At 52.1% G+C, this 23,965-nt stretch overlaps 11 protein-coding genes across 11 annotated transcripts; 5 read left to right on the forward strand and 6 right to left on the reverse strand.

Annotated features, from left to right (window-relative positions):
• Window positions 1–123: 123 nt before the first annotated feature.
• Window positions 124–1,266, forward strand: COCMIDRAFT_80872 (uncharacterized protein; the record flags this gene model as incomplete). The annotated part of the gene is made up of 2 exons (XM_007684577.1): window positions 124–259; window positions 323–1,266. The coding sequence occupies 2 exons, from the start codon at window positions 124–126 to the stop codon at window positions 1,264–1,266; spliced, it is 1,080 nt and encodes a 359-aa protein (XP_007682767.1).
• Window positions 1,267–1,505: 239 nt separating this feature from the next.
• On the reverse strand, window positions 1,506–2,348 carry COCMIDRAFT_81112 (uncharacterized protein; the record flags this gene model as incomplete). Its single annotated transcript, XM_007684578.1, has 5 exons — window positions 1,506–1,556; window positions 1,666–1,749; window positions 1,831–1,918; window positions 2,002–2,049; window positions 2,155–2,348. The coding sequence occupies 5 exons, from the start codon at window positions 2,346–2,348 to the stop codon at window positions 1,506–1,508; spliced, it is 465 nt and encodes a 154-aa protein (XP_007682768.1).
• A 458-nt stretch (window positions 2,349–2,806) lies between these two features.
• Window positions 2,807–4,117, reverse strand: COCMIDRAFT_32003 (uncharacterized protein; the record flags this gene model as incomplete). The annotated part of the gene is made up of 4 exons (XM_007684504.1): window positions 2,807–3,273; window positions 3,322–3,746; window positions 3,800–4,015; window positions 4,095–4,117. The coding sequence occupies 4 exons, from the start codon at window positions 4,115–4,117 to the stop codon at window positions 2,807–2,809; spliced, it is 1,131 nt and encodes a 376-aa protein (XP_007682694.1).
• Window positions 4,118–5,121: 1,004 nt separating this feature from the next.
• Window positions 5,122–7,539, forward strand: COCMIDRAFT_652 (uncharacterized protein; the record flags this gene model as incomplete). The annotated part of the gene is made up of 3 exons (XM_007684458.1): window positions 5,122–5,367; window positions 5,427–6,870; window positions 6,920–7,539. The coding sequence occupies 3 exons, from the start codon at window positions 5,122–5,124 to the stop codon at window positions 7,537–7,539; spliced, it is 2,310 nt and encodes a 769-aa protein (XP_007682648.1).
• Window positions 7,540–8,032: 493 nt separating this feature from the next.
• COCMIDRAFT_81017 (uncharacterized protein) lies at window positions 8,033–8,194 on the reverse strand (the record flags this gene model as incomplete). The annotated part of the gene is made up of 1 exon (XM_007684579.1): window positions 8,033–8,194. One exon carries the CDS (start codon window positions 8,192–8,194, stop codon window positions 8,033–8,035), a length of 162 nt encoding a protein of 53 aa, XP_007682769.1.
• Window positions 8,195–11,284: 3,090 nt separating this feature from the next.
• Window positions 11,285–12,519, forward strand: COCMIDRAFT_80997 (uncharacterized protein; the record flags this gene model as incomplete). Its single annotated transcript, XM_007684580.1, has 3 exons — window positions 11,285–11,450; window positions 11,539–12,318; window positions 12,377–12,519. 3 exons carry the CDS (start codon window positions 11,285–11,287, stop codon window positions 12,517–12,519), a joined length of 1,089 nt encoding a protein of 362 aa, XP_007682770.1.
• A 1,172-nt stretch (window positions 12,520–13,691) lies between these two features.
• Window positions 13,692–14,239, reverse strand: COCMIDRAFT_654 (uncharacterized protein; the record flags this gene model as incomplete). Its single annotated transcript, XM_007684459.1, has 3 exons — window positions 13,692–13,772; window positions 13,993–14,070; window positions 14,150–14,239. 3 exons carry the CDS (start codon window positions 14,237–14,239, stop codon window positions 13,692–13,694), a joined length of 249 nt encoding a protein of 82 aa, XP_007682649.1.
• Window positions 14,240–16,353: 2,114 nt separating this feature from the next.
• Window positions 16,354–17,586, reverse strand: COCMIDRAFT_655 (uncharacterized protein; the record flags this gene model as incomplete). The annotated part of the gene is made up of 1 exon (XM_007684460.1): window positions 16,354–17,586. The coding sequence occupies one exon, from the start codon at window positions 17,584–17,586 to the stop codon at window positions 16,354–16,356; it is 1,233 nt and encodes a 410-aa protein (XP_007682650.1).
• A 579-nt stretch (window positions 17,587–18,165) lies between these two features.
• COCMIDRAFT_81111 (GMC oxidoreductase) lies at window positions 18,166–20,062 on the reverse strand (the record flags this gene model as incomplete). The annotated part of the gene is made up of 2 exons (XM_007684581.1): window positions 18,166–19,847; window positions 19,903–20,062. 2 exons carry the CDS (start codon window positions 20,060–20,062, stop codon window positions 18,166–18,168), a joined length of 1,842 nt encoding a protein of 613 aa, XP_007682771.1.
• Window positions 20,063–20,331: 269 nt separating this feature from the next.
• On the forward strand, window positions 20,332–20,637 carry COCMIDRAFT_21819 (uncharacterized protein; the record flags this gene model as incomplete). The annotated part of the gene is made up of 1 exon (XM_007684481.1): window positions 20,332–20,637. The coding sequence occupies one exon, from the start codon at window positions 20,332–20,334 to the stop codon at window positions 20,635–20,637; it is 306 nt and encodes a 101-aa protein (XP_007682671.1).
• A 1,792-nt stretch (window positions 20,638–22,429) lies between these two features.
• On the forward strand, window positions 22,430–23,866 carry COCMIDRAFT_657 (uncharacterized protein; the record flags this gene model as incomplete). The annotated part of the gene is made up of 4 exons (XM_007684461.1): window positions 22,430–22,594; window positions 22,668–22,800; window positions 22,854–23,214; window positions 23,278–23,866. The coding sequence occupies 4 exons, from the start codon at window positions 22,430–22,432 to the stop codon at window positions 23,864–23,866; spliced, it is 1,248 nt and encodes a 415-aa protein (XP_007682651.1).
• Window positions 23,867–23,965: the final 99 nt, after the last annotated feature.

Below are 23,965 nucleotides of genomic sequence, written 5' to 3' on the forward strand. Positions count from 1 at the left end.
GTGACATGCTCAAGCAGACACGCGCACTGCAAGTCATTTGCGCGGAACAGCTTGGTCTTTATTTCGAAACTACTGCTTGCTTACATTTGATTTCATCATTCTAAGAACTATTCTGTGTTGACCATGGCGCCTCCATCATACGCCCGCGCTACGGCCTCGTCCACCTCAAAAGCCAGCCCAAAGTCATCCAGAACCACCCGAGACCCAGAAGTGGTAAAATCGACTCCATCACCTAGCTCCAGGAAATTGACAGAATCGCGTGGAAAAGACAACTCTACTATGATATTGTCGAGTCCAAAGACACCAACCAGACTGAGCAAAGCCAACAACTCCACTCCAACACCCCAGGAAAAGAAGAAGGCCCTCAAACGCCCCTCGACGCTCACATCCCACCAAAAAGACACCATACATTACAAATGCGACCTCTACCACATCACCCCAAAAGACGCTTCAAAGCCCTGTTTCCTATCCCTTCTCCCCTCCGAACTCCGCACCCAAATCTACACCTATATCCTCCCCTCAACCCATTACATCTCGCCCTCATGGCCCTCCTTAAGCAAACCCAAGCACCCCACCATCCCACCCCTCCTCCACATCAGCCGCGCCATCCGCATCGAAGCAGCATACACCTACTACACAACCACAACCTTCCACTTCACCGTCCGCAACCTCGATTTCTCACCCGTAACACGCTGGCTCGAGGACCTAGCACCCCAGCACCGCGCATTACTCCCCCGGAACCATCGCGGTCTGGAAATTAACGTCATCCCCACTGTCAAAAGCACGTTTACGTATCCGCCCAAAGGATGGCTGCTAGATGCAGATATGGAGCGGCACTGGCGGGCATGCCAGCCCTTTGGCAATATCTACACGGTGCACGGCGAGGCGCACAAGTTACATTTTGTGGTTTTTTGTCGACTGGCCAAGTGGTGGCGGTGGTGGGGGGCGCTGCAGCTAAAAGGGGAGGTCAAGTGCAACTATGCGTTTGAGCAGAGTCCGTTTGCGAATCCGTTTGGTATCCCGGATTTTCTGGATGAGGTGGTGCTGAGGCAGTTTTTGAGGCACCATGGGTGTGCGGTTGGTATGGCGTGTGTGGAGAAGGCGTGGAGGAGGAATCGGATGGCTGCGGCGGGGATGAAGGGGGAGGGGGTTAAGTTTTTGGAGGCGTTGGATAGGTGGTATAAGGATAGGTGGGGGGAGCAGGAGAGTGCAAATGAGTGGAATTTGAGGATGGAAGAGGCAAAGAAGGCTGTTGGGAGGTGGTAGTTGGGAGATGCTCGTCTGCAATCTCTCGACATATTCTTCTTGAACATATTGGGATTCCATTGAATATCACCGGCTGTGACAGGATAATGATCAGCCTCATTTTAGTACAAGTACTCGCCCCTCCTTTGGAATCTGAATAACCCAACAAACTAGTATAACCCGTCCAAACGCCTACGAAACGCCGGTAGCTGCCTTGGGTATCGCATCCTCATTCTCCTCCCATCAAAGACTCACAAAATCTAACGCTGCCGAAGGAACGACGGCTCAAAGCCATAAATCGGGTTCCCAAGCTATTATGACCATTGTTAGCATTTCTTCTTTCCCCATAGCACCTCCCCATATCACTACTAGTGAAGAGGGAGAAAGAAGAAGAAGAAAAGAAAAAAAAAGCAAACTTACCCGTTGCAGCGCAAACACAACATCAGTAACCGCCACCGTCTGCCTGCCACTACTATCAATAATAGCGCAAATGTCTTTTAGAATCTAAGAAGAAAACGTATTATTAGCAAAAAAAAACGACACATACACGTAAAATGCATGTCGTAAAAAGCAAAGCACACATACCCGTGCCAACCGCTCGCGCAGCGCCTGACGAATATCCGAGTACACTATAGCAGAGATGCGCTTAACGCCACCACGGCGCGCTAGTCGTCTATCATAAGATATCGTTAGCAAAAATCCCCTAACATCACCTATAAAAAAAAGCGCGGTCCCTTAAATTACGCGAATACGTACCTGATATCGCCCTTTGTAATGCCGTGAATGCTGTCTCTTTGGACTTTCCTGTGCAGTTCCCCACTTCTATTAGCTCTCTCTATGCGCAACACAACATGCGTAGTTTTTACTAAGCAACAAGGCTGAGTAATTATTTATTTATTTTGGACATACATGTGACGTTTCATGGGTCCTTTGGGACGCCCAAGCGCGCTCTTTCCCAGGCCGCCGGCGCCCCGACCGAGGCCGAGGCCGAGCTGCGTGGCTCTTGATGGTGCCGACGACGCAGGGGGTTGTGGGCGGGGTGTTGACGATACGCCGGTATAGCGTGGTATAGCGCTATACTGATTGGGCCTTTGTGAAGACATGGTTGCTGGTAAAGAAAGGATAGTTAGGAGTTAGGTGTAAAAGAGATGGAGAACGAGGGGTGTTGTGGTTCTTGGTGAAAGGGCTACGCGCGCCCAACGCGTTTGGTTGGGGGGACGCGCTATCAGGTGAGAGATGGTGAGGGGAGGAAGTGAAATGGAAGCAGAGTGTGGGGTATCGATAGCGAAGGCTGCATACTACGCCGCAGATACGGGGAATGCAAATGCAGGGCAAGCCGTGCTGTACCGCAACCAAGCTCGCCAAGGCGGGGAAAGGGCCAGATGCCAAACTGCACATGCATGGTAGATAAAGCAAAAGCAAAAGTACCTGATGCAACGCGACTTCTTGAGCGTGACAAACGTTATTCATTAATCAACCAGGTCCTAGTCCTAGTATATTACTACTACGTGGGTATCAAGGATAGCCGAGGGTCGTCATATCCAAAACCTCGAGAGCCCAGCTACGAGATGAAGGTGGCCTCCGTGGAAAGTGTGCCCTCCTCTTCCTTGACCTCATCGCCCACCTTTACCTTGATGGTCATCTTGGGCGCATATTGGTAGATATATGGCTTAGTGCCTGCTGCACTGGCAACGATGGTCTTGATAAAGCCCGGCACCTCGGCCATGACGTCAATGCGGTCAATTATCTCGCCCAGAGGGCCTGCGATGTCTGCGGTGACGTCCTTTCCATCCTCCGTCTTTCCTACCCAGTGGTAGCTTGCTGCGGTCGGCGCTTGCCAGCCAGTCTCGTCTTGCTTGGTCTCGGTGTGCTTCACGTCGCCTTCGGTGTTTGCAAAGAGGAGCTTGCCATCGGTGGCAATACCGGCGACTCGGACGATTGTTGAGGCGTATGAGGCCGGGGTTGTGAACTCCATGAGAATAGCGGAGTATGAGGGGGACTGGAAGTTGACAAAGTTCCAGCGGGCAGCTAGATGTGTTTAGTAGGGGGCATGTATAAATTGTGCACGATACTTACCAGCGTGGTGGGGCTTCATTCCCTGGAGAGCATGGCTCAGCATGCCACGGCCCTTGATGTCGACTGGGCCCTCTTTGGTGTGAATGGCGCCCTCGACGCTGCACCGGGGCCAGAAGTGGTGGTGCATGGACCCCCATGGCTCCTTGGGATTGGTACCGTAATTGGTGGTTCCGTCCTTTCCGCCCATAAATCCAGGCGCGGTCCTGGTGAACGTCACATCTACCATGCAGTCCTTACGGACAGCCGCCTTGATGGTGTACTTGGTGCCATCCTCGGAGAGCTCAATGGAGACGCCATCGGCGAAGAAAGAGTGCTGCTTCTCGTCGAAGCCGTAGTTGTAGACAGGGTCGCTTGCCCAGAGGAAGGGCTTCTCGTTGCCAGGGAAGAAGAGCTTGCAGTTGAACTGCACGGTCACACGCAGGCCACTATTTCGAGTAAGCACAGAAGCGAGGCGGGTGTACAGGGCGGGCCAACGCACGCAATGTTGTTGTAGATGACCTGCAGGAAGCCCTGGTGGCCGGCGTCGCTGAAGATGTAGAAGGTCTGTGTCTCGACATTGGTGTAGTCGAGGGTGGACCACTTGAGGTGATCCTTGGTGAGCTCGGTGTAGGCAGGCTCGTCGCCCTTCTTGCCCACGGGCTGGATGGCCTCAGGGCCGTACTCGGGCTCCTGGGTACCGGCAACGGCGGCTAGCCTGCATCCGTCAGTCGGCGTACTCGAGTGCAGTGCAGTGCAGCACCCAGCCCAGCACCCGGGTATCCCTCGTCACTCACGTTGACTTTGCCCAACTGAACATTTTGGGGCACGGCGATGCACAGCACTATTATGCAACGGGGCGTGCGAGGCTCAGTCTTGATTGGGCGGCGACAGGGGAGAAAATCTCTGTAAAGACTTGTTCAACAGGGTCGGGAGCTAGGATGTCCAAGGCAAAGGGAATGGGAAGAAGAGCACGGCAGGGCGTGCAAGGTCGAGACCAACGGGGTGGAGCAGGCTGATGTGTCGTGGGGGGGACGGGAGGGCGCAGAGGATTGAGTGTATGTGGCAGCAGGGGAAGGGGAGAGGAGAAGGTGTTGCTCTGCTGGGGACTTGTGCCTGCACGAGACGAGAGTGGCTAACCATGGATTGGGGCCAGCAGAGGCGGTGGATGGCAAAGGCAAAGGGTCGAGGCTTAGCCGCAGCCTCCCGATGTTCCTTCGTAGACGGATGGGACAAGCCGCGCCAGGTGCAGCTGCAGCTGCTATCCACAACCCCTCTGAAGATCATTTCTCGCCGCTTTTCCGCCGCCCGGCCTCTGCGACTGCAACTACTTACATAGACACGCTGGTACCACCACCACCGCCGCCGCCGCCCAGCATCATCCCCATCGCCATCACCACAACAACCACGCCCACGCCCACGGCCCCGGTCTCCCTCTCGTCTGCCTGTGCTGACTCCGAGCTTCCCGCACCATTGCGGACGAATTGGCGCTGCCCATTCGACGACTAGCGCGGGGCTCCATCCATCTGCATCCACTTATCCTAGCTGCCCATGACGAACCTCGATGCTCTGTAGCCAGGCACACGACCAGCCCACCCGTTCCTCCTCCTCCGCTTCTCTTGTCCGGCCCATTCAACCCTCCAGCGCGCCCGCCTGACGGACTTTTGTAGCGACCGACGAGCGAGCTTCCATCGCAGAGTCGCCCTCCTCGCCCCCAAGTAAGCGCAAGCTCTCCCTCGTGTGCGTTCGCGCTTTCCGTCATGGCCTAGGCTAACGTAGCTGCCAGTTTCTGACAGAACTCTCTTCTGTCACGCAAAACTCATCATGACGTCTACTCCCCCCGCCCAGTCTGTCCGCTTCAGCGAGGTTCACGAGGAAATTGAGCCTGCCCAGGCCGTGCGAGATGTTGCCGACCTCACTAGCCCCGCCAAAGAGCCCCAGCATGGCCCATTGAGCCCCCAAGCCGAAGAAGAGCTACGTAACCTATCGTCAACTCTGCAGAAGTCTCGCATGCAGGCCAAGCGCATGGAGAACTTCTCATTTGAGCCCGTCTCGCTTCCACCCTCCCGCGTAAGCAAACTCGACCATCACAGGCCGCAATTAGCGCCCATCCAGCTAACACTCCGCAGGCACCTTCACCCAGCCCAGCCTCGCGAACAATTTCAGGACACTCTGCACATCGCTCTTCCATAGCATCTTCGCCTGCCTCCGCCATGCACTCTCCACCATTGACACCTGCAGGAACATCGTCCCGGGATGAAAAACCAGTCGGCCCAGGACACAGCAAGCATCCAAGCGACCCCGCCCTCATGACACCGCAAATCTCACCTCCCCATGAGCCTCCACCAACCTCCATGGATTCGTCTCTCCAGAGCCAGAATGAAAGCCAGTCTTCGTTGGCAGTTCCCGGATCGCCAAGAACCGCACCGCAGTCCCCACGACCATCCTCAGACTTGCCTGCCGTAGTCGAACCCCATCCAAAACGCAATCCAGTGTTTGCCATAGGCCCTACTGGTGATTCTAACCCAACTTCCCGGGACGCCAGTCCTGCCGGATCTGGTGGTGATCGCACGCCAGGCACATCCTCTCCGGCACCTGGTAGCCGGCCATATACACCACAAGGAGAGAAGGAAGATACCTACACTCGCTCCAAACGGGCGGCACAGGCGAGAAATCTCGACTCACTAGAAGCCCGCTACATCTACGGCGGTCGTGACGGACGCAGTTCAGCAGCATCGTCAGTGTATCAATTGCCACGCTCCAAGGGCACTGATTCTGATAAGGAAGACGGCAAGCGGTCGAGCCTATTCGGAAAGAGATCCATCAAGGGCCACGGCTCCGATGCAGAAGATGTCAAGTCGCCGACCGGTAAACACCATGGATCGATGGCTGAACTCAAACGCTTCTTCAAGATTGGACACAAGAACAAGGATAAGGACAAGGACAAGGAGAAACGCGGAAAGTCTCCTGCACCATCGATCAGGAGTCAGAAGATCAAGTCCACCAAATCCAATACCATGACACCACCCATGACAAACGGATCGATACATGTCCCCTTTGCAGATGACCACGGCCTGCAAAGCAAGTACGGAAAGTTTGGCAAAGTGCTCGGATCCGGTGCTGGTGGCTCGGTTCGGCTTATGAAGCGAAGTAGCGATGGCACAACGTTTGCCGTCAAGCAGTTCCGTAACCGTCATTCGTACGAATCCGAAAAAGATTACAACAAAAAGGTTACTGCCGAGTTCTGCATAGGATCAACACTCCACCACGGGAACATTATCGAGACCATGGACTTGGTGAATGAAAAGGGAAGCTACTTTGTCGTCATGGAATACGCACCCTTTGATCTTTTCGCAATAGTAATGACTGGAAAGATGAGTCGCGAAGAGGTTGCCTGTGCCACACTACAGATTCTCAATGGAGTCACATATCTCCATAGCATGGGCTTGGCTCACCGTGATTTGAAGCTTGACAATGTCGTTGTCAACGAACACGGAATCATGAAGATTATTGATTTTGGTAGTGCCGCCGTCTTCAAATACCCATTTGAGGACGAAATCGTTCTCGCCAGTGGTATGTAGCACGATACGTTATACCAGCGGCATTTCTAACTTTTTCTCAGGCATCGTCGGCTCAGATCCTTACCTTGCACCTGAAGTGTATGATCTGTCCAAGTACGACCCACAACCTACCGATATCTGGTCACTTGCTATCATGTTCTGTTGTATGACATTACGCCGGTTCCCATGGAAAGCGCCGCGGATATCCGACAACTCGTACAAACTCTTTGTCTCACCTCCCAACGACGGGCCAAGGTCGATCACCGGACCCTCCAAGTCGGCTACGGATCTTGAGAGTACTGCACGTGACGAACGCCGGCAATCTGGGCTCGGCTCTGATTCTACCACTCGGCATCAATCCTCGGAACATCCTTCGACTGAGCCACGCGCATCGACGTCATCGAATGGCCAGCAGCCGCCGCAGGTAATCAAAGGCCCTTGGCGTCTCCTGCGTTTGTTGCCTAGGGAGAGCAGACACATTATAGGCCGTATGCTGGAAGTCGACCCCAAGAAACGAGCAACGCTAGACGAGATACTCGAAGACAAGTGGGTCATCAACAGCGAAGTGTGCTCGCAAGAAGAGGGGGGCAGGATAATACGAGCGGGAAACCATGAGCATACGCTTGAGCCTGGAGCCGGAGGATCTTCCGCCCCCAATACACAGCAGCAGTCGAAGAAGTAAGAGAGGAGCAAGGGCGATACCTCATGGAGGGGGGGGGGGGGAATTGGTAGATAAGTGGTGAGGACGGTTAATATTGGGGTATTTTTTGGATGATTAGCAGGTGGGTGTTTGAGCAAAGGTGGTTGTTGTTATTGTTGTCGTTTGCATGATGCCAAATATTCCCATGCCCGAACTAGAGAGGACGTTCCTTGTCGTGTTTTTCTTCAGCTGCGTGTACGCGCGCGGAATATTTCCTTTTTTTTCCTTTTTTTCCTAGCAAATTTTTAGACGTTACGACAGCAAAGAGAACGATATATAAATATACTTGATACAAATGCAAAGAGGGGAAGAATGGGTAGGAAGGGAATCGGGGCTTGTAGAGTATGAAAGACCAAAGCAAGAGAGTTCATAGGAAAAGAAGGGAGATATAGTAGGGTAATAAAAAAGCATTGCAATGACCAAGGTGTACCCTCATGCATGATGATAGTAGTGGCAGGTAAACTACCAAGCTAGTTTATCCGCATGACATGTTATGGGTTGGGGGTGTCAAGTACACGTGAACCTTCCCCCCCCCCCCCCGTTGTCCGTCTATGCAAAACCCGTGGGGCGGCGCGGCGCGGCAGAAGAGAAGAAGGGAAGAGGGGAGGTGGGTAGGTGGGTGGGTTAATGTGGGCATTTCACGCAAGCATGCACGGCGATGTAAAGCCGACAGAAAGGGATGTGAAGCAGAAAGGAAGACTCCGTGTCACGATCGGGGAAAAAAAAATCAGCATTGAGGGCATCTTCTTCGTCAGCAATGACAACAATAACAACAACAATAACGCGCAATCTATGTGTTCATGGTAGTTTTTGTGACTAAAAGTCCATGTACCATGTTACGATTGTTCAGACCCTTACTAGTTCGTGCTGGCTTTTATGAGCCCTGCCTGCCCACGTTCCTTTTCGCATACTCCCTAACGCCGCCCCCCCAGACAAACACGGGCGTGCCAAGCCCAAAGGAGGAGAAGTCGTCCAAAGGGTAAAAAGGGTAAAAGAAGACAGGGAGAAAGACCTAATACGGTGCTTCACAAGCGCTGAAACACGAAACATTTTGATCGCGCCTTTTTCGGGGTCACCGCCAAGCCATCTGGTTTCGTAACCCGCGCCTGGTACGTACTTCATGTTACCCCGTCCTGTCACATCCCTAGGAGTAGTGTACATTCTCTCTCTCCCCCCCCCCACACACACACACACATACGCACGCGCACACGCACGCACGTACGGTGAGCAAAAGGTAATATGTAATAATATGGGGTATTCACAAGGGCAAAAAGCAACGGCAAAGAAGAGATCCCCAAAAACAAAACAAAGAAAAAAGGTTGTTAGAACTAAACAAGGTCCGGGGCGCCTATTGTGCGCTGACTATGGGGTGTGCGATCTGTGCGCGCGCCTTTGTATCTTGCAAGTGTCTGTCCCCCCCCCCCCCCAACGCGCGGATTTTTAGATTTAGCAAGTGTCAGATCGATGTTAGAAGCGGGCTGGACCGCGCGGCGGGGGTGAGGGAAAAAGATGAAGCATATTCGATTGGGTTCGAAACAAGCTTGTTTGAGGAGGAGGGGGTTTAGGTGAGCAAGTTTAGCTGGAATGGAATAACTAGTAAAGTACGTGTGGATAATGTATGTGGGGGCGCAACATAGCATAGGCATGCCCATGGGATACCAGGCTAAGAGGGCTTAGCGGTAAGAGAGGGTATTGGGCCTTGGTTTGTGCACACTTCTGCACTTGGTGTCTCTCCCACCACATGCCAGGGTGTGGGCGTCTTGTTTCGCCGTCCACGGTGGATCTATTTACGAAGCTCGACGGCAGTGTGGGGATGCGGCACACGTCAGATGGGCGATTGTATGGCCTGTGGTTGGTGCTGAGGTCAAAAGGTAGGCCAGGGTCCATCGGTCACTCGCTAAGGTATGACCATGGCTGGTAGTGACTATCCAATGCGTGACGCCGCGTGTGGAGAATAAAGAGGCAAAGAGATGCGGATGCAGAAAATGGCCAGACTATTGCGGGAATGTTTTGCAGTAGCGGGGCCGTGGGAGGGCTCGTGATGAGGCAGAGACCGTGTTTGTAGTCTAATTTTCTTATTGTGTTTAGTTCTTGCTTTTCTTGCTATTTCCATCTTGTTTACCGCTATTTGCGCGTGCGACTACGGGTGTGGTCGGGTACTGCAAGTTGGGTTAACAAGCGTTTTCCATGTGTGTGTGTACATAGTACACAGTAAGAACGTTCCCAGAACAATGGCAGTTATGCCAGGCGCCCGGTGGTGCTCACGGCGGTAATCCCGCAGTACAGGATACTTAGTCAAAGGACCATTAGGCGTTCAGCAGCTGGAACACGCAATGGCGGTGGGTCTCGGCGTGTAATCAACTTTGAGCGCAGCGTAATGGAGGGGCTAGCAGGCCATGGCAGAGGGTGGCACCGCGGCAAAACCAAGGGCTGCGCAAGCACCAGGGTAGTTCGTTTCATGTTCGTTTGCCCAGGCTACGTTTGGGGGGATTCTGTCGCGAAGGATGGGTTTGAGATTAATGCAGAGTGGTCTGTACCGCGGCTGGATGGGGAATGGTTGGCGGGGGGAGCAACAGCAGCGAGGCGTCGCAGGTTAAGGCTCGCTTGCGCTTACCCTTTCTCTGCTCGTCGTGAGCAGTCACGACGATGGTCATGATGATGATGAGTGGATAGATATGGCCCAAGGCGAGAGTCTAATGACGGAATTTTGCAGCAGATTGACAGGCGGTCATCATGACAGATGGCGTCGCCCATACGGGCCGTTGGTGCACAGCCAAACGCCGCAGATCGAGAGGGCCAAGGCATGTAGAGGTGCCGGATGCAGCCATGGTGGAAGCTTGCACAGGCACTAGGCAGTTTTGCCCTCTCTGTTGCCAGGCAGGCTGTATAGTGGCCGTAGTAAGAGGTAAGAAAGACCATAAGCAACGACGGCGGAGTGGTACCGAGGCATGGCCGTTTGGCGGAGTAGTGGAGGGTAGTGTAGTGCGTACTGTGTAGGTGGGTAGTGGAGTGGTTGGACTGACTGCACCTCCATCAAAAACCAACAAAGAAAGACGCCGCCATGCCGCCACGCCGCGCAGCCAACCCGCGTCCCCAACACGATGAAGATGCAGTGCAGATGGAGAGGTGAGTGGTGGATGGTTATCTCTGTGTCTGGGGCAGCTCCAATCAGAGGGGCAACGGGCGTATGAGTGCAGCAGCTGAAGCATAGCAGACCAGGGCCGGGGTTTGAGCAGCGTGGGCCGGTTGAGATCAGCGGCCAGGCTCCTTCCTGCTTGCTGCTTGCTGCTTGCTGCCATCACAAGGCCCGTGCACCCGATGCCTATCGTCCACCCATTTTTTTCCCTGCCCGTCCGCGCCAGCTTAAGCGCAAAACGCCTTTCTTCATTCTCGTCGTCTTGGCTTGGCTTCCACGCCCCATACTTTAACGCTCGAGTTCCCACTCGGTCTTGGGCTTTTTTTTCTTCTCTGACGTGCCCGTCTGCTGGACTAAACAATTCTAGATCTTTTTCCCCTCGTCGCTATAGTTTTCTTACCATCGACTTAATCGTGTGCGGCACACATCCCCCCCCACGTGCCCTACTTCCTATTCCTGGCTGGTCCCTTTACTTTCCTCCCATTCCCCTCTCAGCATAACGCCTTCGCCGACTATTCCTACATATCATCCGGCCCAATTGTCTAGAAGGAAAAAAAACTCTAGTTCCCGTGTTTTTACAAAGATATAAAGATGCGCCGCCAACTCCCTCCCACCCATCTCAAGGTTCCGCCAGGTCCCCATGCGTTTCCCCGGCAACAATTCGTCGGACAAGAGACTGTTGTTGTAAACCACTACGCGGGAATTGAAAAGGCAATTCCGGCTATACCGTCGCTACCGGGATTCAGAACAAGTGCCGGTATGTTGGATTTTTCATTTTGGATTGGGTGTGGTGGAGGAAAAACCCATAGTGGTTAGAGTTTCCATGTACTAATACCAAACAACAGCTTTCCTCACTTCATTGAGCGCCAATCTTAGAATCGACCCAGACCTCCCTTCACCACTACCCACACCAACAAATTTCCGTCTAAACACCTTTATCCAACCAGTGCCTCCAACCTCACTATCCTATTCAACATCCACCGCCCCGTACAACCCCTACGTATCCACAGCTGAATCACACGTCATGTCGTCGACCGAAGCGAGTGCACCAGAAAAGGCTCCTGCCGACGAACTGCCCCAACTTTCCACCTACACGGCTGAGACCGAAGATGACCGTATCGAGGGTCTGCGCCTGGTCGCCGACTCGGTTGCACAGCAGCGCCAAGTCGCGAGCAAGATGATGATGTTCCACCCCGTTTCGCTAGCCGCCTACTTTGTCGCTGTGGCCATTGCAGCACAGTACATGCTCCGGTGGTACGAGGACAAGTTGATGCTCGTCACCACCATTGGCGGCATCAGCATGACTTTTCTAATCTTCATTCGCTGGATGACTGGTGGCTACATTAGCCTGGCAGAGGACATCGACATGGACTGGCTCGGTGACGACAGGTTGATTGTGGTCAAGTGGGGTGAAGATATCATCGGTTCATTGGTCTTGGGTTGGGCAGACAATGATGCCGCAAAGAAGCGTGGCAGGAGAAGGAGGGGCAAGGCCGTTGTGCGTGCTTGGACCGTCAAGCTCAAGTACCGCGGTAAAGGCGTTGGCGAGGGTCTTTTGGAAGAGGCAGTCAGGGTTGCGGGCGAGAGGGGCGCTGATGGCATTCTTTTCGATCCCGACCATGCCAGTAAGTTTTACTACTACGATACAATCCTCTCGATCAGGTTGCTAACAATGACTACCAGACTCCAAGCGCATCCTGCCTCCTATCTTCAACGGATTCCTCAACAAGCAAGAGGCCAAGGCCGAAAAGGCTCTACAAAAAGTCGCAGACGCAAAGGGCAACTTCCGCCAGCGCCAAAGCTCCCCTACCTGGGGAAGCAGATAGACGATGACATCTTCTATTATTATTTTCCATATCTCTCGATCTTTATCGTAAGAACAGAGCAGCAGGAGTTTTCGGGCTTTCATTATTTGTCGCTGCAGCAAGTTTGCTGTATTGGAAGATACCCCACACACACATTCCTCTCGTTGATTGATGATACCCACCATACAATCGCTATTCTCGGCCATCTACTATGACATTTAGTTTATTAGAAACTATTTGCGCTCCTAATCAAAGATACGTTATCAAGCATCTGTCTATCCCTTGCCTTGTTCATGACTATAACAACTCGTAGTATAGATCGGTGGCATATTATGTTTTATCTAAGTAGATTCGTTCGATGATGGGTGTCCTACGATTTAGTTGCATGAAAGACGGCCATCTCCGTTGACCTGGTGACTTGATGGCGTACTGTGTATGTGCGCCACTTTGAGTCAGGATACATCGGGCATTGATCCGTACAGTCTATCTGCCACACCCAACACACCAACTCACATGGCCCCTTGGAACCCCGACGATTGCTATCCGGTGCATTCCTATCTCAACACGCTTCCTCTAGGTGTACTCTCCCCCCTCCAAGCCCTGCAAGATGCAAACCACCCTGCAATGCGTACTGATAACGGTGCATAAGCCTTGGATACCAACTAACCGCCCGAACGGTACCTACTACTACTCTCTGGTTCGCCGGCACCGCGCCCTTTTTTTTACCCCGCGGTTACGTCGCTACTACCATTCTACTTACCCCTCCATTTCCTCGGGCACCACCACCACCGCCCCTCAAGATTAGCCCTTTCCCGGTTTCCTTGTTACTTTTGTTTTGCCCAGGGATATGCAAGCCAAGCCAGCCCATTTAGATTCGCCGGAAACCAAGATATCGGGGGGTTTGATGGATGTTGGGGGAGAGTAGAGTATGCGCGTTCTAGATGCGACGAACGACTGATAACGTTTTTTTCTTTGCGTGAGATGATCGCTCGATGTTTGTTTCCCCCTCTCGCTCGCTCTCACGCTTTCCCTCGCCGCGTCAGCTTGGCTCTTTCGGCAACCCAGTCTCGCAATGACGCGGCTCCTAGCAATAACCTTTGCGTACAAAGCTTTGGTACAAAGACAAAGGCATGGTTGAGGTTTCATATACAAAAAAAAACTTTCCCGGATGCCTATTCGGGGCTTCCCTCAATTCAACGCGCGGCTGCACCAGCCTCTGTGTCTCCATCTACGGAACTCGTAGGATACTCTTCGCGCAGCTGCAGTATCACTTTCTGTATCGGCCCGCGAGTTAGCCAAAAAAAAACCCCCAACCAACCACTTCTCTTCTTTCTCTCTCTTCTTTTTTTTAGGCGTTAATCGGCTGTAGATGCCGTGTAACGAGGACTATAATAGAAAACAATAACCCAACGGCGGACAATGCGGAGCCGCGCGCGCGAGGGTTCGCTGTGCCACAGTGGATAAAGTCACGGGTGTTTGTTTGCTTAAACGTACCGCCAAAGCCTCTGGGTTCGCGCCATTTTCAATCAATGACACGCAATATGATAGTTGCTGCCGATCGAGATGCGTGTTCTAGAGCCGAGAGTTTTAGTTGTTGAGCGGGGAGGGGGAGCAGGGAGCAGGGAGCCCAAGTGGCTGCTGCATTACTTACCAGCAATGTTGCAATTTCGTGGAGAATGTCGATGACTTCTCGGGCAGCCTTTCTACGGGCGTCTGCTGAGGTTTGTTCGGCTGCTGGCATTTTCGGGGATTTCCTTTTTTCTTTCAGGTCTTCTGGGTAATAGAGAAGATACAACGGCTGTGGCTGTTTTAGGTAGCGGATGTCTGTTTGTTGACAGCCGTCTTGGAGCGCGAGGACCGTACAGAACGCGGCGCGCCTCTGGCACGTGACATTCCTTGGCGGGTGTCACTCCTCTATGACGCCTTCATATCAAAGAGACTGAGACTGCACTCACAATATCGGGTAGAAGCAAGGCGACTTAATATTCGACAACACTCTCGTCTACTTCATGTCACTTCAGTAGTACGTGTTCTAGCCTTTTTAGATGGGTGATTGGAAATCGGTCTTCAACGATATCGATATATCCAGCTCATGGTATCACCACCACGATGAGGAAGCACGGCCTACCAGTGCCCAAATATCTAAGTAAAACTACGTGATGGACGTCTGTCTGCTTGTAGTAGTCTCCCGCCATATCTGCAATCGCATTTTTCCAAACTAAACCCAGGAAGGTAGAAAATATCTTCTATGTCAACTAAAATGCATCTCTAGCGATGTTCAAGCGATTTTCACGTCTAAGATACTACTAGTAATATATAAAAAATTTACATTTAGGATACACTAGGCTTGATTCCCCTTATTCTGGAGATTTAGAAATCTACATGACTCTGACTGGCTAGGTAAAATACCATCGCAGACATGGTGCGATTCTGACTGACCCTGCGCTCCATATCAATTGTTTACACTCATGAATTCTTCACTCTCTCTCCTCTAGACTATCTTACGTAGTCTTGTCAGACCTACACCCCGCCTCTTTCTTTACCCTTCCCTCACCAATGTCTTCGGAACCTGCACTGTGCCATCCCTTCCTGCTACAAAAAAAAGCTGGACTAGCGGCGTCGTTTTCATTAGTTAGTCATTTGATCAATGAATTTATGTAACGTTTATGTATGCCTTGTATGAAGTGTATAGACAGGTAAGGCCTAGAGCGTATAGTTCTGTAGAATGTCTAGCTGTCTAGCTGTCTATTTAATAGGGATATATCTGGGGCTAGGGTCGTGTAGATGCTCCTTTGTTAGTTAAGATTCACTACCCTGTTACTTGCCTACATGCGTAGTAGCTATATTTCTTTTTATATTTCTTTCTTAATATTATATCAAATAAGCAAACGCCTTGCAGAGAAAAAACCTTGTAAAGTTTAAGCAAAGAACAGAAAGACAACTTCTCTCTGCAAGAGAGAGGGAGAGAAAGCTCCTAGTAAAGCTACACAGAAGTTTTATAATGGCTGTCAAGTTCTCACCAACTGTTAATATCTGTCGGACTTTCAAACCGCTAATTGCATCACTCACTGCACCAAGCCACCGTCATTCCCACTAAGATACAGGTAGATAAACAAGACCGGTGAAGCGCCTAGTATATAAAATCAGTAGTGCAAACCATGTAATTCCCTGGAGTAGCTCGAGCTAGAAGAAAGCGTTCATGTGTAGAGTGTGTGGCGTAGAGGTTGAGGAAGTAGGCAGAGGGGTTTGGTATGGCATCTCGACTGATGTACGAATAGACTATTATATGTAGATACCTCTTATTCGGAATTTTACTTCGTAATCTACATAATTACATTCTTCTTCATTCCTTACTGCTTCATCCTATTGCTACTACACATGCTCATGCAATGCCTATGGGGTAACTACCGCCAACCCGATACTGCAGGAGGAGAAGATCTAGGAGGGAAGGGATAAGAAGCCGTACTCAAAGGCTTTTTTTTGAGGGTCGTGACTTTAACTGTTTGTATCTGTTCGGCGTATGGTGTGTCAGACGATTAATTTTTTTTAAAAAAACAAAGAATGGGGGGCGACACCTCAATGTGCCGGAATCACATAGCAAAAAAGATCGCAGTCAGGGTAAAGATTCGAGTACGAAGTCTGTACTGACAATTCGGAGTTCCAGCTCCGAGATCTTTGTGGAGTGTAAGGTGGGTAAGTGTGTCAGGAGAAACCGGTGTGATATATTTTAGACGGGGTTATATGAAGACTTGTTTATTTCGTGGGTATATCGTAACGGGTATAATCAGACCATCCACCATCCATCTACCGTCTTTTTTTGTATGCACATAGGGCATGGATAAACACTTCAAATCGCTAAATCACCATCTCGCCCTGTTCCTCATCCCCAACACCAGCTTCATCACCCGGATCCCCTTCCTCGTCTAAATCCTCGAGGGGATACGTTAATATAGCAGCGACATTGCCCAGCCCCTCCAATCTCTTGCCACTCTCGTGCAGTGAGCTAAGAACCCTTACCTCACCCCCTTCTACGTCTCGTACTTGGTCAACCAGCTTAACCCATCTCCTTCGCTCCTTGACGTTTTGCGCGCGGAAAAGTACATTGTTAATTAGAAGCACGCCACCGCCTCTCCCAACAGCTCCCTTTGCTACTGCACGTTCCACCTCGCGGGGGCCGTACCATGCGCGGCCATCATCGAGGCGCATCAGTGTGTTGAATTTGTCCATGAGGGCTGTCTCACGGGCAAATTTGGTGTCTGAGAGTTTTGCGGTGATGGCTGGGGAGGAGAGAACTTCGTTTAGGGAATGTATGTGGGCTGATGAGGAATGCGCGACGATGATAGAAGGTACTAAAGCCATGAGCGGTTTGTTTGTTGTTCTTGTTGCTTCTTCTTTGATGTACTGGAGAAAGGCTGTGGCGACGAAGCCGGGGCTAGCGAGGAGCAAGGGAAGTGTTTTGCCTTGCGTTGAGTTTGAAGCGTTTGGGAGGTCGATTTGGCGGAGGAGTGTAGAGAGAGTTGTGGAGAAGAAGCGCTCCATGCCTTTACTGTGGCCGTCGACGCCACCCCTACGTTTTCTGGGCACAGGGACTTCGACTTTCTGGCGCAGAATAGTCTGGTGTTCTGTAATCATGCATATGTTTGCGACGCCTTCGCCCAGCACGACTGCCCACAGCTCTGCACGTTTCGAGGCATCGCATGCCTCTTTAAGCTGCTCAAGAGCGATACTGTCCCAGCCGTCTGCCTTTTCTATCGTGAACTTGCGGTTGAGCTCCAGGTCCAGTGTGTGGTGCTGCCCCAGCTTGACGTGCTCATTTTCCTTTGCGACACGGCCAGACACATGCAGCTGTTCGGAGCCAATGTCAAAGTCGGTCGAGGTAACGGTGATGGTGAGATCAAGGGTAATGCGCTGCGATGAGGTGGAGCCGGCATCGGATGTCTTTGAGACGCGGCGCACTGCTTTCGCGCGGATCTGGTCGTGCTCTTGGATCAGGTTGTAGGCATGCCACATATCCTCAGGTTCCTCAGGCAACAGCGTGGCGAAGCCGGCGCCCGTCTTGTGTTCAATCTGGCTCTTGAGCAGCTTCATGGCGGAGCAGTACACCAGGCGGCTCTGGTGTGTTGCTGCAGTGATGTAGGGCAGCGCACATACATGGAGTATGGTGGAGTTAACTTTTGCCTGGTAATGACGCAACCATGGATGGAGGGGCGCCCGTAACCCCCACGCTTAGGGTTAGGCGTGGGGGGCTCGAGACTAATCCTGATAAAGTTTGTACCTCGCATCCTGCATCAGCCCTTCTTTGGTCCCCCCAAGCTTACATACATATGTATGCACATATAAGTATAGTCAGAACGCTAACACGATACTTTCGCACCAACGGGTATACACGCCCCGTGCCCGATACGGATACTCTATCTAGACGACCACTCATTACCCTGGACGCGTATAGGCGGAAATTACCAAGACCGAATGCGAGAATTGCATTATATCGCTTACTAGCTCTTCGCAAATAGTGTGACATACCTACAGGTCAAGTAACTTGGCAGCATCACTCAGGTCACACCACCATCATGTTGATAAGTTAAGATACGCTGCATGGGTGCAATTACAAAAACCTATATACAAGAATTCTGCAAATTCAAATCCGCTCTACCTGCTTTACCTGTTCTACCTCGCCTTGATGATATCAGCAGCCTTCTCACCAATACCATACATGGTGGCCTGGAGATGGCAAGACGGGATAAGAGGAATGATTGAAGCATCGACAACAGACAAGTGCTGGGTTCCGTACACGAGCAGCTTGTCGCTGACACAGCCACCATCCTTTTCAGCCATCATGGAGCAAGTACCCGCAGGGTGAACAAGGGAGGGTTGAAGCATGGATTGCTTGAGGAGGGCATCGAAAATCTCCGTGTCAGTTTGAAATTGCGCACCAGGAACAGTCTCGCTGATCTTGTAGCTCTTGAGTTCAGGGCGTGCCCACACGCCACGGAAGAAGCGCAGGCCAATTGACATGATCAGACGGTCGACGGGGTTCACAAAGGCGTTGAACGCAACATCGGGGGCTCCGTTGGGGTTCTTGGCGTTGATGGTGATGCTACCACGTGAAAGGGGCTTCTCGATACCAATGAGGGCGTAGCTGCCATCGGCGGCTAGCGTCATTTCAGTAGCGGCTGCGTCCTTGCGTGCAAGCAAGTCGGCAAGAACCTTGCGCTGCTTTGCATATCCCGCCGCGAGTTTGGAGTTCTTCTTGTAGATGCTAGGAAGGAAGTCGGTTGCCTTCTGACCATTCACCATGTCGATGAGGGCCTGGGTGTTGTTGGTAGTATCAGAAAGGGGGATGAAGGCAAGTGCATTGCCACGAGCATACGTGTAGGGGCCCGTCTTATACTGTTCATACTCCTTCCATGCAGAAGCGTTGAAAGTAGCATTGGTGTTCAGCGACTGGAGGTTGGGGAAGAAGTTGGACGTAGTGTTGAAGATGGCTGTGGCGTATGGGTGGTCCTGGAAGTTGGCACCTACGGAATCGAGCTCAACCCTGGTCTGGATACCCGCAGCTTGCAACACAGCCCTGGGACCAACACCGCTAAGCTGGAGAATCTTTGGGGTTTGGATAGCACCGGCAGCAAGGATGACCTCCTTTTTGGCGTAGAAGCAAGTAGTCTTGCCGGCCTTGTCGGTCACCTCGACACCTCGTGCCATGGGCTTTTTTCGGTCATCGAAAATGACCTTCTTGGCAGTGGCGCCAGTGATGATGTGCAAGTTACGGCGCTTCTGGATGGGATCGTAGTATGCATAACGGGCGTGGGCACGGCGTCCAGTGGTCGCGTCCATGGTGTTGGGATACCAAGAAACACCATAAGCCTCTCCGGCATTTCCGTCGACTGGCACATGAACACCACTAGCCTTCCATGCTGCCCAGTAAGCCTTAATATCCTGATACTGGGTTGAGGTGATAGAGACAGTGAGCGGCCCCTTGCCGTAGGTCGAGGGGTCAAAGGTGATGTTGAAGTCACGGATAGTCTTTTCAGAAGGAGGCTGGAATGTAGTGCCCTTGATGAAGTAGGGCTCCATTCCCTCCCAGCCCCAACCCTTGTTACCAAGGGCCTCCCACGCATCATAATCAGCGGCAGCGCCACGGTCATAGACCATGCCGTTGATGACTGAACCACCACCCAGGACCTTGGCTGCTACAACTGGGAATGAGCTATTGCCAAGACCAGGTTCAGCCACCGAGGTGTAGTTCTCCCAAATCAGCCCGTTGGCAGAGGCGAGGTCATTGGCTTTCCACGGAATCTTGGTCGAGGGCGTATCGACATTGTCACCAGCCTCAATGACAAGAACAGTCTCTATTTCACACGTGTGAGCAAATGTATGCTTATCGTATTCTGATGGGATACATACTGCTCCAGTCTTCACTAAGACGGTTGGCTACAATCAAGCCAGTGACACCTCCGCCAACAATGACATAGTCGTATGGCTGGTTGTATGCTGCGCCAAGAACGGGCGACACGAAAACAGCAACGAGCTGGACAGCGACAGCCAAGCGTGAGAATACAGGCATCTTGACGCACAATGATGAAGATTAGATTATTAACGAGTGTACGTATGGGTCGGTCTGGTGTGGTACTTCAAGAATGTGCAGGCAATATATGCTTTATACGGGCCGAACTTTTCGCTGAATCGTTACTTGCATTGGTTGAGAACTCGTACGCCACGTGGGAAATGGTGGGTGCGGCCTCATCCCTCCGACATGGAAGATACATATTTGGGCGGTTCGCTAAACCAGGGAGATAATGCTCAATTGATGCAGTGGATGCAGCTATGCTCGAAATGTACCCGTTCGTTCTAGAAGAACCAGAATGGGGTGATGTAAAGGGGGACGTCTCCATAGATGTGATCCTGCAGCCAGACATGCAAAGCGGACGTGCCCCTGGCTGCACCGTGACGCTTTGGGAGGCCTGTCAGGCACCGGTAGAACCCGGTCCACGGAATCAAGGGCAATTCAATTCTTACCCAAGGATCGGTTTCAGTGGACAGATACTGCGGTCTATGCACCAAATGGAGGGATGTTTGGCAAAAGAAGCGGTTGGCACTGAAGACGAGCCTGTGTGTTCTGGCCAATCTCACCTTCGCTAACTAGTGCGCCACCCCCGCTACACACTGGGTCCGAGGAAGAAACTTCAGTTTCGAACGACGATGCTTTTGGGTTTAAGCTACACGTGAGGCTCCCGTAACAACGGCAGAGGCGTCCGCAACGGCGGCTGAGGCGCCACAAAAGCAATGCCATATATGCATATGGGGAAAAGGATATTAAACAATGGCCATGGGAAGCCAGTGGTGCATGTCGGAGATTTCGCGCAGTATAGCTGCAGATTGCACGTCAGCCTTGGATACAGTTAGGTGCTACAGGAATACTTTTCCCTGCGCAATCCTCGCCTGCCGTGTGCGGTTAAGGCGCTCGGCAAGCTAATGTGCCGATTCGTCCATATGGTATGTAATGTCACTCAGATCCTTGGGGCTGGTCGCCTTTCCAGTAGTAACTGTCGCTCGTTGGCCAGATCAACCACGCCGCGTGCCCCCTGTAATCTACAATTCATCTTTACTTACACGGGCAATCCACGCGACCCTGGTGCGAACGTGTGTGGCCTGTTTGCACGTGTGCCCCTTCAAGTGGTGGTTGCCACTACTACGCATTCGCCAAAAGGAACACGGGCCGTCTCCAAGATTAGAGGGTAGTCTCGCTATTGAATCGGCAGGGCAAATATGGGGGGGGGGGCGGCCAACCAATGGCTGTGTGGCCGGCAGTGGTCCGCCTCAGCTTATTTTGCCGTGCCGTCTTCTACTCACCCTGAGGTTTTGCATAGACTCAACTAGCTTCGGACGTTGATGCTAACTGTGGATGGCGGACGTGAGAATAGGCTGAGTTAGTGGTTTTTCTGGGGGGGCTGTGGATGCCATGAGCTTATGGGCTTCTGGCTTCTGGCTTCAGGGTCTTTCTATACGCGGATAGACTTGACGACGTCAGGTTCGCTTGCGGATGCCGGAAGATGGAACGAGCAGCAGAAGCAATATTGTGGCGTCGCCCCCAAGGCTTTAGGAGAATAAGTAGAGGGAGAGGCAGACGGCAGCGACGCGGAGTTTTGTGTGCATGTGGTGTGGGTGGCTTTGGGTACGGAACAGAGCGGCCCTACCGGACGCTAACGAGGCTGACCCCACTAGCGCGTTGTGTGGCTCTCCCGCTCCCATCGTGCCATCTCATCGTGCGACGACTCGTAAAGGTATCCCCACCACCGCGAACCATGGATTTGTGCCTGATTTGCCCGCACACGCTCTGTGCCGACCGCCTGGTAAACATTGCTGTGTGTAAACCACGTTGCACCACTGTTGCGCATTGTGTCATGCATCAATGACAGGACTTGGTCTACGACATCCGCTGTCTCTGCCATCCATGAGAATTCACCCCATACAGTGACATGATTCCCCCGTTTCTGTACATGTGATGGCCCGTCTTCTATGCATTCTCTTGATTCATGGATACTCGACCACCCTGCACCCTCTCTCCAATTGGACCGGCCTGCAGCGCGCATGGTCTCGTTTATGCACAAACACAGCCTGGGTCAGCTCATTAGCTTTGATGGAAGGATGCGTATGTATCGCGAAGCTCCGAGCCGACTCGTTTCGAGAACCGCTCTGGAGCGCATGTACGGGCCTTCTATGATCGATCTGGCCCTCTCACCCGCCTCTGCAGCCGGTTGACTTTGGATTTCCGCTTTGCTCAGTCGGACGCAGTGCGGCCAACATACTAACAGAGTTGGGCCTGAATCCAACTACACGTACATGATATATCCTTACATACACCACAGACTCCGAATGGACGTTTTTGCCTTTTCTTTTTCTCCTTGACTCCGACCGTCCACCCCGGCGCAGTATGGATCCAGTCACCCAGCAATGGCCCAATCGGCGACTCGAAGTCCTGATCCCAATGTGGTCGATGACGGTGATCGCTGCCGTATTTCTTGTATGGAGAGTTGTCTACGGCTTTTCTCATTCTCGCAGATTCATGACTAGTGATTATCTCTTGATTGTCGCAGGCGTAAGTCTTATTTCCTTTTCAGCCCTACACCTGTTCCCACGGCAGTTCGCAATTCTGACCGGAACCCTTTCAGGCTCTCAACATCACCGCAACATCCCTCACCCAGGTTATCACAGATAATGGACTGGGTCGCCATATTATGGACCCCACGGTCTTGCCCAATATCTTGAAATATAGCCACTATCTATGGGTCACTCAGATCGTCAGTATGTTCATCAAGGCATTTCATCAGAAACGCATAAGCTGACTGTGTTTGCAGACATCATTGCCATGGCCTTTTTGAAGTGGTCCATTTGTGCATGGCTGCTCGTCCTGAACTTTTCTAAGATCTACCAAATCATCATCTGGATGTCCATCCTGATGGTCACAGCCTTGAACTTCTTGGCCCCTGTCTTTACACTGTTTGGATGCACACCATTGGAGAAGAACTGGAACTTTGGGTTTAAAGGAGAGTTTCATTGCTGGGCCAAAGGCACTCTCCCGCAGTCCTACGCCCAGGGCATCAGTAATGTTGTCACTGATGTTGTTTACATGGCTGCACCCCTGATCTATCTATCACACGTGCAACTGAACCGACGAACTCAGTGGGGGATTCGCATTGTCTTTCTGCTCAGTATCCCGTAAGTCCAAACATATCCAGAACTTCTAAAATCTCCTTTGACTAACATTTACGCCTCTTCCAGTGCCACAATCTGCTCCATCTTCAAGACTATTGAGCTCAAAACCATCGTTTCAACCAAAGATCCAACCTGGAACGGAGTACCATTGACCGTCTGGTCTGGCGCCGAACTCTCCCTCGGTATCATAATCGCATCGCTCCCACCCCTTCGCAAAGCCTTTGACCACTTCTTCTCCAAGATTCTCCCATCGACGCTGACCAGCTCAGCCAGGACCCCAGGCTACGGGTACGGCGGCCACTCTACAATTGGAGGCGGCGCCGCAGGAGGCAATGGCATCCCCCTGAAGAACTTTCAAGGCAGCAAAGCCTACCACTCGCGTATCCCCGGCGAAAGCGTCCTCGATGACGAAAGCGACCGCGCCATTCTCACCGACGAAGAAGAACACAAGGGCCCCGGCATCATGAAGAGCACCAACGTCGAAGTGCGAGTCAGCGAGCATGGTCCCCCCTCTGGACTGCATCCCGCTAGCGAAAGCAGCAGATCAAGCGGAGACGCACCCCCCATCACGAAGAATTTCGAGTCTCCGCAGATCGACTGGTCGAGCCCGCACATTGAGAGCGGAAGCGGTGGTCACCATCCTCGTCTACGATGAACGAAAACCTACCTAGTTAACCTCCCCTCGTCCAATCATTTTGACTTTTTGTCACGTTTTTATATACCAATTTTCTTTTTCAGCGGGAAAACGGCCTCA

The sequence above is a fragment of the Bipolaris oryzae genome (genome assembly GCF_000523455.1).
Source record: "Bipolaris oryzae ATCC 44560 unplaced genomic scaffold scaffold_3, whole genome shotgun sequence".
Lineage (NCBI taxonomy): Eukaryota > Fungi > Ascomycota > Dothideomycetes > Pleosporales > Pleosporaceae > Bipolaris > Bipolaris oryzae.